This window comes from Nomascus leucogenys, chromosome 17 (genome assembly GCF_006542625.1).
Source record: "Nomascus leucogenys isolate Asia chromosome 17, Asia_NLE_v1, whole genome shotgun sequence".
In the NCBI taxonomy this organism is placed as follows: domain Eukaryota; kingdom Metazoa; phylum Chordata; class Mammalia; order Primates; family Hylobatidae; genus Nomascus; species Nomascus leucogenys.
The window spans coordinates 30,786,089-30,798,452 of record NC_044397.1 but is presented as its reverse complement, the minus strand read 5'-3'; the positions used below and the strand labels follow the sequence as shown (position 1 = coordinate 30,798,452).

General features: G+C 46.2%; 2 protein-coding genes across 2 annotated transcripts in view; one reads left to right on the top strand and one right to left on the bottom strand.

Moving 5' to 3' along the window:
• LOC100602074 (ubiquitin carboxyl-terminal hydrolase 6-like) overlaps positions 1-4,674 on the top strand; it is a 29,198-nt gene extending 24,524 nt beyond the window's left edge. Inside the window, 4 exon segments of the mRNA XM_030796135.1 lie at positions 1,326-1,556; positions 1,559-1,761; positions 2,421-2,513; positions 3,591-4,674. Coding sequence (XP_030651995.1) covers positions 1,326-1,556; positions 1,559-1,761; positions 2,421-2,513; positions 3,591-3,605 — 542 coding nt within the window. The 3' untranslated portion in view covers positions 3,606-4,674.
• Positions 4,675-6,973: 2,299 nt separating this feature from the next.
• On the bottom strand, positions 6,974-9,254 carry LOC101177267 (protein FAM106C). The gene is made up of 2 exons (XM_030796964.1): positions 9,162-9,254; positions 6,974-8,539 (listed from the first exon to the last, which is right to left on the bottom strand). Exons 1-2 carry the CDS (start codon positions 9,252-9,254, stop codon positions 8,009-8,011), a joined length of 624 nt encoding a protein of 207 aa, XP_030652824.1. The 3' UTR covers positions 6,974-8,008.
• Between the last annotated feature and the right edge of the window lie 3,110 nt (positions 9,255-12,364).

The window sequence follows — 12,364 nt, the reverse complement described above, 5'->3', positions numbered from 1 at the left end:
TGAGACAGAGTCTCACTCTGTCACCCAGGCTGGAGTGCAGTGGTGCAACACAGATCACAGCTCACTGCAGCCTCAACCTCCTGAGGTCAATCAATCCTCCCACCTCAGCCTCCTGAGTAGCTGGGACTACAGGCACGCACCACTGCGCCTGGCTAATTTTTGTATTTTTTTTTTTTGAGACGGAGTCTTTCTCTGTCCCCCTGGCTGGAGTGCAGTGGCGTGATCTCGGCTCACTGCAAGCTCCGCCTCCCGGGTTCACGCCATTCTCCTGCCTCAGCCTCCGGAGTAGCTGGGACTACAGGCACCTGCCAACACGCCCGGCTAATTTTTTGTATTTTTAGTAGAGATGGGGTTTCACCGTGTCACCCAGGATGGTCTCCATCTCCTGACCTCGTGATCCGCCCGCCTCGGCCTCCCAAAGTGCTGGGATTATAGGCTTGAGCCACCGCCCCCGGCCAATTTTTGTATTTTTTTGTAGAGATGGTGCTTCGCCATGTTTCCCAGGCTGGGCTCGAACTCCTGTGCCCAAGTGAACCTCCTGCTTCAGCCTCCTAAAGTGCTGGGATTACAGGTGTGAGCCACTGTGCCTGGCCCAAAACTATTTTCATAAAAATACTAAGACAATATGTGCCTTTTCACTTTTATTCTCTCACAAATGTACAATGGTGTAAGAGATAACATGACATGGAATAATATCATCACTTTGACAGTGAAGTCTGTGCTAATGTATTGTACTTTTTCATTCCTCAGTTTTAATTTCTAATACAGGAAATATTGATAGATAAAATTCACATAAAAGTCCTAAAGGTTCTCAATAATTTTTAAAGGTATAAAATGGGGTAGGGGTAAGAGGCTATAACCAAAAAGCTTAAAGCCTTACAGGATTTTTGTGAGACATAGAGGTAACAACGGACAGCAAGAAATTCCCAGTACCACGCCTAACAATAGGAAGTACTCAGTAAATGGTGGTCACATTTTTTGTCTAATTTTACAGAGGAGAGGCATGTGTATTTGGAAAACTCCTTACTCTAATAGTTAGATTTTTTTCAACTGAATCTGCCATAAATCATCTTTCTGCTATTTTCTGAGTCCCTATAATGTACTTTACATTTTCAGGACATTGTTGCTTATAGGGATTTGGCATTGAGGAAGACAAAAATGTAACTTACTGGCTACATAATAGGAACTAAAGAGTGGCCAGTCATGACTCCCCTGTCTTTACCTTTGTGTGTACAGTTGTGAAGCTAACCTCAGAGTTAGCATTTGGGGCTGGCTTACTTTGTGGCATTTGGATTTGTGAATCTTTTCTTCTGTCCTGTTCACAGGTTCTCCTTCATCAAGAAAACGTGGAACCAGCTGTCCCTCCAGCAAAAACAGCAGCCATAATAGCAGCCCACGGACTTTGGGGAGGAGCAAAGGGAGGCTCCAGCTGCTGCCCCAGAGTGGCAGCAAAAATAAACTGTCAAGTAGTAAGAAGAACTTGGATGTCAGCAAAGAGAATGGGGCTGGGCAGATCTGTGAGCTGGCTGACGCCTTGAGCCGAGGGCATATGCGGGGGTCAGCCAGCCAGAGCTGGTCACTCCTCAGGACCACGAGGTAGCTTTGGCCAATGGATTCCTTTATGAGCATGAAGCATGTGGTGATGGCTGTGGTAATGGCTACAGCAATGGTCAGCTTGGAAACCACAGTGAAGAAGACGGCACTGATGACCAAAGAGAAGACACTCATATTAAGCCTATTTATAATCTCTACGCAATTTCAGTAAGTGGTTTGGTTTTCAGAGAGTGGTCTGTGTTTTGTTCACTTGTCTTCATGTATTCATCAGCAAGTATTTTTCAGGTCCTGCTTATTTCCTAGCATTGAGCTTAGTGATAGACAAATTAACATAGAAATCTGGGCCTGCCCAGGTGTGGTGGCTCACACCTGTAATCCCAGCACTTTAGAAGGCTGAGGCAGGAGGATCCCTTGAGCCCAGGAGTTTGAGACCGGCCCGGGCCCCATCTCTACAAATAATTTTAAAATGGAGCGAGGTATGGTGGCATGTGTGTGTGGTCCCAGCTACTTGGAAGGCTGAGGCAGAAGGATCACCTGAGCCCAGGAGGTCAAGTCTTTAGAGAGCTGTGATCACTCGACTGCACCCCAGCCTGGGTGATGGAGCAAGTCCCTGTCTCAAAATAATAATAATAGTAATTATAATTATAAAATGATTGTTTATCCACACAAGACTTGGAGCTTATGACTTTTGTATTTTGCTTTTTGCTTATTTTGGTTTTAGAGGAAATTAGAGGGTTCTAAAATATTTTTTCACCTACTGATCATTTACATGATCACTGTTCTCCTGCTCAGATCCTAGTGCTATCTATGCCCTGGCCATAATACAATTAACTACTAACATACCTCCACTCTCTTATCTCTTACAGCGCCATTCAGGAATTCTGGATGGGGGCCATTATGTCGCTTATGCCAAAAACCCAAACTGCAAGTGGTACTATTACAATGACAGCAGCTGTAAGGTAAACATTCTCAATCTTTGAATGAAAGTTAGAAACAGAATGTCAACAGAACTGGGGAACATTTGTTGAAATAATGGACTATCTCTTGAATAGGAAATAGATATTTGTTAGAATCAATATATAGATGCTGTCAGTATTAAAGGAACAAAAGTGATACGCAGAGTAGGGAATGAAAACATGAGTAGTGAGGAAAAATAAAGAGTTAGTTGACTGGGTGCAGTGGCTCATGCCTGTAATCCCAGCACTTTGGGAGGCTGAGGCAGGCTTAGGAGGTGGATCACTTGATGTCAGGAGTTCGAGACCAGACTGGCCAACATGGTGAAACCCCATCTCTACTAAAAATACAAAAATTAGTTGGACATGTTGGCACATGCCTGTGATCCCAGCTACTCGGGAGGCTGAGGCAGGAGAATGGCTTGAACCTGGGAGGTGGAGGTTGCAGTGAGCCAAGACTGCACCACTGCACTCCAGCCTGGGCAACAGAGCAAGACTCTGTCTCCTCCTATCTTCTAGACTGTTAGAATTTGATGGGGTTGGGCTGAGCGCGGTGGCTCATGCCTGTAATCCCAGCACTATGGAAGGCCAAGGTGGGTGGATCATGAGGTCAGGAGATCGAGACCATCCTGGCTAATATGGTGAAACCCTGTCTCTACTAAAAATACAAAAAATTAGCCAGGCATGGTGGCACACGCCTGTAGTCCCAGCTACTCGGGAGGCTGAGGCAGGAGAATCGCTTGAACCCGGGAGGCAGAGGTTGCAGTGAGCTGAGATCACACCAATGCACTCCAGCCTGGTGACAGAGTGAGACTCTGTCTCAAAAAAATAAATAAATAGAATTTGATGGGGTTTTAGGTCATTCTGTTTTGACTTGTCTGTGGTCAAAATATTTTCCCCAAAGCAAACATTGGAAATAATGGGGCTGATTTTAAAGGGGCAGGTGTGAGACAGCCAAACCAGTGAGCTTATTGGAAGCAATCAGGTGTAGTAATTACAGAGGGTTGGTCTTCCCTTTCCTGGCAAGGATTTAGAGTCATAATAGTGATGGCTTTTTGTTAAAGGTTTTTCTTGCCCTTTCAGGAAACTTCACCCTGATGAAATTGACACCGACTCTGCCTACATTCTTTTCTATGAGCAGCAGGGGATAGACTATGCACAATTTCTGCCAAAGATTGATGGCAAAAAGATGGCAGACACAGCAGTATGGATGAAGAGTTTGAGGCTGATTATGAAAAGGATTGTATGTTACAGGAAAGCTACCACTCTGGCTGCTAGACAGCTTGGTGGTGAGGGAGATGACTCCTTGTAGCTGATAGTTGGCAAAAGTGTCACTGAAAGGCAAGCTAAATGTAGTTATTTTATCCTGTTAGAATAGAAATTCTAATTAAAATAGTCAACTTTAAGAGTAGTAATAATTTTATTTTGAAGTCTCATACAAGCTCTCTGATAGAGAACTTTCAGGCAGATCCCACCATTAGCCTGTAAACAAAAGGTGTGGCACCAGCCACCTGGGACCAAATAAGAATTCAATTGTGCTTGTCCAGATAGGAACAAATATGTAGTGAGTATAGAGTTTATCAATAATCATAACAAATATTAAAGATTTCCTTGGAGTCAAAGTAAAAAACAAAAAATTGTAATGTTGTCTAGGGATGACATGATATGCTACCTCCTTTTTCCTGAAGTTTTATTCCATTATATTGACAAGATGTAGAAAGCAAGATCATGAAGGTGTGCAAATGATTCTTACGGCATGGGCGAGGATTTTTCCATTTATTTTTTAAACTGCTTCCATACCCTTTGTCTTTCTTGCTTTTTGTTTTTGCCGTTGTGTTGATGTTTGAGACGCAACTAGTCGTTGGTGGCAGGGGCATAGAGTGGTCAGTCTGAAAGGGAGGCTCTCTTAAGAGCTATGTGCCTTCCACCCAGAGGGAGACCCAGTAGAAAGAAAAACCATCCTGGGAAATCCAGCTACCATGGCCCTCCCAGTGGAGGCATCTTACATTTAGGATACTTCAAGTATCCTCAGAAATGTATTCTGCACCCCCGGCCCTGCCCATGCTGATAGAGTGTAAATAAAATAGTGTTGATGTACTGAAATATGAACTGTATAAAAAGTATTCGTAATTGTATATGGGGTGTACCCGTTTATCTGTAACTATTATCCAAACAAATTAAATACTGTGGATGTGCTGTGTTTCCTCATACAAGTAAACACAGAATGTCAAATTCTTCAGCCTCCCTCTCTGTGATCCTGTTTTAATTCTCCTACTTGAATAATTTCTGACTTACAGAGGGGATGCTTCATCTCTGAGGTTGGAAACTCGGTAGAGCAGGATTCCCCAACTCCTGGGCTACAGACCAGTACCATCCATGGCCTGTTAGGCACCGGGCTGCACAGCAGAAGGTGAGCGGTGAGCCGTATTTATAGCCGCTCCCCCTTGCTCCCATTGCTGCCTGAGCTCTGCCTCCTGTTAGATCAGCAACGGCATGCCATTCTCACAGAAGAACGAACCCTATTGTGAACTGTGCATGCTAGCAATCTAGGTTGTGTGCTCCTTATGAGAATCTAATGCCTGATGATTTGAGGTGGAACAGTTTTATCCTGAAACCATTCCCCCCATCCCCCCAGTCCGTGGAAAAATTGTCTTCCACAACACCAGTCCCTGGTGCCAAAAAGTTGGCAACCACTGATGTAGAGAGTAGAACAAGATCCTTCCAGTGACCAGGTGACTTTAAACATGGCTCACATCCCTTTTAGAAAGTTATGGCAGGGAAGCGAGTAGAGAGCAGGTGGTAAACTGAGGATTGTTGCCTGCATCGGTACCTACAGTGGGTCCTATAGTCATTTTTGTGCAGATCAGGAGATGAGGTGAAGAGAAGGAAAGCTTCTCATTTGCATAATGCCTTGAAATGACCCTAGGTTTCTAGGGGGTACCGAGAAACCAGAGATGTCCCTTGTTGTCTGTCTGGGAGATCCAAGGAGACAGTTGGCAGTGTTGAGAAGAGATGAAGGTGACAGCTGTAGGTCGTTCACCCTCAGCTTCCATTTGTTCACCTATAAAATTAAAATACCTAACACTCAGGCTTGTAAGAATTAAATGAAGGACACAAATGCCTGGCACAGTTGCTTGGTAAGTGCTCAATCCAACGATATTCAATCCTATTTTACAAAGAGGGTTTTTTTGTTTGTTTTGTTGTTTGTTTTTTTACCTCCTTGCTATACTGACGCTAAAAGAGTTTAATAGTCCTCTGTTCACATTTTCCAAAAACAAGAATACACATTAAAAATGTATAAAATGGGCCAGGCCCACTGGCTTACGCCTGTAATCTCAGCACTTTGGAAGGCCAAGGCAGGCAGATAACCTAAGGTTGAGAGTTCCAGACCAGCCTGACCAACATGGAGAAACCCCGTCTCTACTAAAAATACAAAATTAGCCGGGCGTGGTGGTGCATGCCTGTAATCCCACCTACTTGGGAGGCTGAGGCAGGAGAATTGCTTGAACCCGGGAGGCAGAGGTTGCAGTGAGCCGAGATCACGTCATTGCACTCCAGCCTGGGCAACAAGAGCGAAACTGTCTCAAAAAAAAAAAAAAAAGTATAAAATGAAACATGTTGAATCAGCAGCAGTGGCAGCTTGTTTAAGGAAAGGAACAAACAGAAAATTAATACAGAAAGTCAAAAAATGAAGCACAACTCTTTTAAGTGCCAGTCCGTTGTTTTTTTTTTTTTTTTTTTTTTTTTTTAAATAGAGACAGGGTCTCTGTCGCCCAGGCTGGAATGCAGTGAGGTGATCACGGCTCACTGCAGCCTCGACCTCCCAGGCTCAAGCAATCCTCCCACCTCAGCCTCCCCAGTAGCTGGGACCACAGATGTGCACCATCACACCCAGCTAATTTTTGTATTTTTTGTAGAGATGGGGTTTCACCATGTTGCCCAGGCTGGTCTCGAACTCCTCGGCTCAAGCTATCTGCCCACCTCAGCTTCCCAAAGTGCAATGATCATAAGTGTGAGCTGCCATGGCTGGCCAAGGCTCTTTTAAAAAGCTAAAAATGGGCTGGTTCAAGACCTGTCTGAGCAATATGGCGAGACCTCATTTCTACAAAAAAAAAAAAAAAAAAAAAAATCAGCTGGGTGTGGTGGCCCGTGCCTGTAGTCATCCAAGCTACTCGGGAGGCTGAGGTGGGAGGATCGCTTGAACCCAGAAGGTTGAGGTTGCAGTGAGCCTCGACTGTGCCACTGCACTCCAGCCTGGGTGACAGTGAGACCTTGTCTCAAAAAGCCTCAGAAGGACTGGCCTAGGGAGATGGGCAAGCATTTTGTTTCTGGTTTCTGAATGGCCCTGTGTGTTGAGAGAGGTCTTCGGCCTCCCAGCCTCTCTGGCTGAAGGTGGCGATTCTGCATGGAGTCTCTCCACCACTTGGTGGCATTGCTCACAGTGACTTCTTACTTCTAAACACCATTGAATTGGAGCAAGTAGATGATTTGCCACATTTCTCCCAGCTAGTTTGGAGGCTGAATATAGAATTTTACTGGGACACACCAGAATGTGTAAGTTGGGGAGCAGCGATCCCAGTGTCCCTTGATAATGTGCCAACAGCTTCCTTAGTATTGAAATCACAAAGTCAGAAATGCACACACCTCTATGATCAGAGATCCATACAGGAGAGAGCAACCAAAAGAGGGCTTTTAAGTTTGCCAGACTTCCTGACCAGTGGGAAGCAAGAGAGTAGATAAGTGTGCAACAGTCGCAAACCCAGGCCTGTAAGAACCTAGTTGGGAATAGAATGTAAGAGAATGGGGAACGATGGGGACTCTAGTGTGTTCTGGCACATGCCCATCTAAAGGCTCCATGTGACTGTTGCCCTGCAGGAATGTGGGCTCCAGTGTTCACCAAACCTTTTTTTTTTTTTGTTTTTCCCATGAAGAGAAGCCAGAAACCCAGATATTAATACAAAGTATCCAGTTCAGAAGTGTTGGTAAATTTTTTTAATTTTGAACATCGTGCTGCCCAAAGAAGGTATCTGCAAGCCAGGTACAAACCAGCAGTTCATGCCCTCTGGTGAGCAGAAAGGTCATAGACTTTGAGCCCATTATGTCGGAGGTCAAATTCTAGTTCTGCTGTTGCAACGGCTGTAAACGAAAGTTTTCAGATTTCTAATGCCCAGTGGAAATTCCACTTTATTTCTAAAGGTTATTAAAAGGAATAGATCATGTATGTAAGTAGACACAGAGCTTGCCACCTGTTAGGTACTCAAAAGCATTCTTCCCTCACTTAAGGAAACAATACAGGCATAATACAACAATAATGTTATGATCAAGTTCATTATCAGGAGGCATACACCCCAACAATAGGGGAGTGAGCACCTACCATGTACAGAGCTCTCTGCTAGGTTCTCTGGAGGCAGCAGTTCCCAACCAGGCAATTCATCGGCATCATCGGAATCAGCCAGCAGCTTGTTGGATATGCTGAGTCCAGAGTCCCGCCCATATTACACCTAATGTTCTGTGCCTATTACACCCAGATTTATGAGATCCTCCTCTCTCATGCAGTCCAAGCATCTGCATTCTAATAAGTTCCTCAGAGGAAGCTCTTTCGCAGCCAGTTTGCACTGGTCTGTGGGTTGGTCATTTATGGAAACCACTGCTCCAGGGAATGAATAATTATTTCCAGTCTCATTAGGGAAAGATGATATGCATATGCACACATGTAAGGAGGAGTGACAATAATTAGCCAAAAGCTCTGTAGACATAATTGCCTCTGATGAAGTGCTGACTGATGACATCACACAGTAGGCTATTGACAGTGTACCCCGGGGAAAGCTAAATGCAAAAGGGAAGCGAACTGCCTCATGAAGTGAGATCAGGATTACAGGGTCGGAAATGTGGAGAGGGTGATTCAGATGGACAAAGGAGCAGAGGCAGGATTCAAGTGATGTGTTTCGGAGGCAGTGTAGCCTGTTTGTGCCGAGTGGAAGGTGCACGAGGAACATAGTAGATGGTAACAGGAAGGCAGGAGCTGTGAAGGCCTTTGAAGGTCAGGCCAGTTGTAATAAAAGTATTTCACATTGGCAGGTATCTTGGGATGGTTGCCAAACATTTTCCTATGGCTTGCATAAATACTATTTTATTTATGTATTTACTTATTTTAATTAATTTATTAATTTTTTTGAGACGGAGTTTCGCTCTTGTTGCCCAGGCTGGAGTGCAATGGAGCGATCCTAACTCACTACAACCTCCACCTCTCAGGTTCAAGCAATTCTCCTGCCTCAGCCTCCTGAGTAGCTGGGATTACAGGCATGAGCCACCACGCCCAGCTAATTTTGTATTTTTAGTAGAGATGGGGTTTCTCCATGTTGGTCAGGCTCGTCTTGAACTCCCAGCCTCAAGTGATCCACCCACCTCGGCCTCCCAAAGTGCTGTGATTACAGGTGTGAGTCACTGCACCCGGCCTATTTTAGTTTTTTTTTTTGAGACGGAGTTTCACTCTTGTCGCCCAGGCTGCAGTGAAGTGGCACTATTTCGGCTCACTGAAACCTCCACCTCCCGGATTCAAGTGATTCTCCTGCCTCAGCCTGCCAAGCAGTTGGGATTACAGGGTCCCTTGAAGCCCAGGCCAAATGGCCCTGCTGTGGCCTTGCCCCCACTCACCCCCCACTTCCTCTGGGTCAGCCCCAACTTGTAGTCCAGTTCTCCCAGTTCCTCCGCTTCTCTGAGTATAACTTGAGCTGACTTGTGGTGCATTCCAGCTACTTGACTTACATCAAGCTGTCAATTGCAATCAAGCGTCATGAGAACATGGCCAAAGGTCTGCAGAGGGCTCTGCTGCAGCAGCCAGAGGATGACAGCAAGCACTCCCCCTGGCCCCAGGACCTCATCCGGCTTTATGACATCATCTTACAGGTGACCCTTGAGGACCGGGAAGGCAAGGGCCTGTCGTTTTCCTTTGCCTGTGTCAGACACAAAATGACTTAACTTTGTATCACAGAAGGGCTGTGACAAGCAGGACCTATTAGTAGCTGGGAAAAGACAAAGATCTTATACCAGTTCCACAGTCTGTGAGCCCCTACCTCTCAGACATGCTGATGTGTAGAGAATAGTGACCCCAGATCATCACTGAGCACTTCACCTGTGTAAGACACTCCCAGGTGCCATAGAGCATCTGAGACCTGAATCCACGCCATCTCGGCCCCCAGGGAGTTTGTCAGTCAGTAGGACTGTGAGACACACACAGTCAAGGCATCTGAGTAGATGCTAAGCAAAATAAAAGCTCAGAGCTGGAACAGATCCCTTCCAGCTAAGATGGGCCAAGAAGTCTCTGAAGGTGGGTGAGCTATGAGTTGAGTTGTAAAGGGCAAATATGTTTCCAAGATGAGAGGGGAATGGAGGTGACAGCAGGTGTGGCTGCTGCCAGGTCACTTCACAGGCTTTTCCCCATTGTATTGACCTCGGGCTTTTTTTTTTTTCTCACCGTTGTTTGTTCTTACAAGGTCTTCTGTCAAAAATTCAACCTAAGATCTACTCTTCATGAATTTTCTTGTTGCATCTGTTGTACAGAATCTGGTGGAATTGCTGTTCCCAGGCTGGAGTGCAGTGGTGCGATCTCAGCTCACTGCAACCTCCACCTCCTGGGTTCAAGCTATTCTCATGCCTCAGCTTCCTGAGTAGCTGGGACTATAGGCTCATGCCACCATTCCCGGCTAATTTTTTTCTGTTTTTAGTAGAGATGGGGTTTCATCATGTTGCCCAGGCTGTTCTTGAACTCCTGACCTCAAGTGATCCACTCACCTCGGCCTCCCAAAGTGCTAGGATTACAGGCATGAGCCACAGTGCCCAGCCAATCCTATTTCTTCACATGTCTCATAATTTTTACCCGAAAACTGGACATTTTATTTTTTAAATTATTATTATCTTTATTTGAGACAGAGTCTCGCTCTGTTGCCCAGGCTGGAGTGCAGTGGCGCGATCTTGGCTCACTGCAAGCTCCGCCTCCTGGGTTCACGCCATTCTCCTGCCTCAGCCTCCCAAGTAGCTGGTACCACAGGCCCCTGCCACTACACTTGGCTGATTTTTTGTATTTTCAGTAGAGACGGGGTTTCACCGTGTTAGCCAGGATGGTCTCGATCTCCTGCCTGCTTCGGCCTCCCAAAGTGCTGGGATTACAGGCATGAGCCGCCACGCCCAGCCAAAAGCTGGACGTTTTAGAAAATATATTTTAGCAACTATGACACTTGATTCCCCCAACTCTAGCCAGGGGTTGTGGTTACTGTTGTTTGCTTGGTGATGTATTGCTTTGTGACTGGGCTGAACAAGTTTCACCATCACGATCCTCATCTCACACTATGCAGACTCAGATGTCCCTGCTCAGATTTTTTCTTCCTGTTTTTACCTTTTAACTTGGCTACCTAGGGGTCACCCCTGGGTCAGCATAAGCCACTTAATGGTTAAAGATTGTGCTTGGCCAGGCACGGTGGCTCATGCCTGTAATCCCAGCACTTTGGGAGGCCGAGGCAGGAGGATCAATTGAGCCCAGGAATTCAAGACTGGCCTGGGCAACATAGCAAGACCCCATCTTTACAAAAAAATAAAACAAATTAGCCAGTCATGGTGGTGCATGCCTGTAGTCCCAGCTACTCAGGAGGCTGAGGTGGGAGGATTGCTTGGGCCCAGGAGTTCAAGGCTGCAGTGAGCCATGATCATGCCACTGCACTCCAGCAGCCTGAGTGACAGAGTGAGACCCTGTCTTTCTCTCTCTCAAAAAAGTTGTGCTTAAGCCCCTTGGCCAGTTAGATTTTTGCCCTTTCCCACTGGGTGTGTGTGTGGCTTGGAGGCTGCTATCACCGTTCAGAGAATTTCCCCTTTTGCCCCATGGTCAGCCAGGGACTGGTAGCTTGGCATTCTCCCTGATTTCTCCCAAGAAGGCACAGCCTTCCAGATGGCCAGGGATGGCTGTGACATCATCTTTAAGCCTGGCTTCCTAGGAGTCACCACTGTGCCAGAGTGGCTTATCGTTTGTGCCATGCTGGTCACAGCTTAGGCTAAGGCCCTGGTGCCTGTGACGATGGGTCTGGGTGCGTGTGGGGAATGTTTTGTGTCTACTCCAGGTGTTATTCTGATTGCTTCGAGTGGGTGCTGCCAAGCACAGGTCCACAGAATTCCTGACCACCCCCCCATTTGTCTATGACCCCGTGGAGATATTCTTGGCTCTCTCTTTCTCTGGTTCTCTCTCTCTCTTTTTTTTTTTTTTTTGGAGACAGAGTCTTGCTCTGTTGCCCAGGCTGGAGTGCAGTGGTGCAATCTTAGCTCACTGCAACCTCCGCCTCCCGGGTTCAAGCGATTCTCCTGCCTCAGCCTCCCAAGTAGCTGGAACTACAGGCGTGCCACCACTCCCAGCTAATTTTTGTATTTTCAGTAGAGACAAGGTTTCACCATGTTGGCCAGGGTGGTCTTGAACTCCTGCCCTCAGGTGATCAGCCTGCCTTGGCCTCCCAAAGTGCTGAGATTGTAAACGTGAGCCAATGTGCCTGGCCTTAAGTTTCTTTATAATCAATGGTCGCTTCACTGCCTTTTTTTTTTTTCGAGATGGAGTCTCTCTCTGTTGCCCAGGCTGGAGTGCAATGGCACGATCTTGGCTCACTGAAACCTCCACCTTCCTGGTTTAAGCAATTCCCGTGCCTCAGCCTCCCGAGTAGCTGGGATTACAGGCACACGCCACCACGCCCAGTTAATTTTTTTGTATTTTTAGTAGAGACAGGGTTTCACCATACTGGCCAGACTGGTCTCAAACTCTTTTTTTTTTTTTTTTTTTTTGAGGCGGAGTCTCCCTCTGTCGCCCAGGCTGGAGTGCAGTGGCG

What these genes read in the sequence shown, in the direction of transcription:
- LOC101177267 (XM_030796964.1), bottom strand. Translation starts at nt 9,254, where the DNA reads ATGCACCACAAGTCAGCTCAAGTTATACTCAGAGAAGCGGAGGAACTG. An exon ending in TGACCCAGAGGAAGTGGGGG is followed by an intron (nt 8,540 to 9,161) that starts GTGAGTGGGGGC and finishes TGACCTTCAAAG; the next exon opens with GCCTTCACAGCTCCTGCCTT.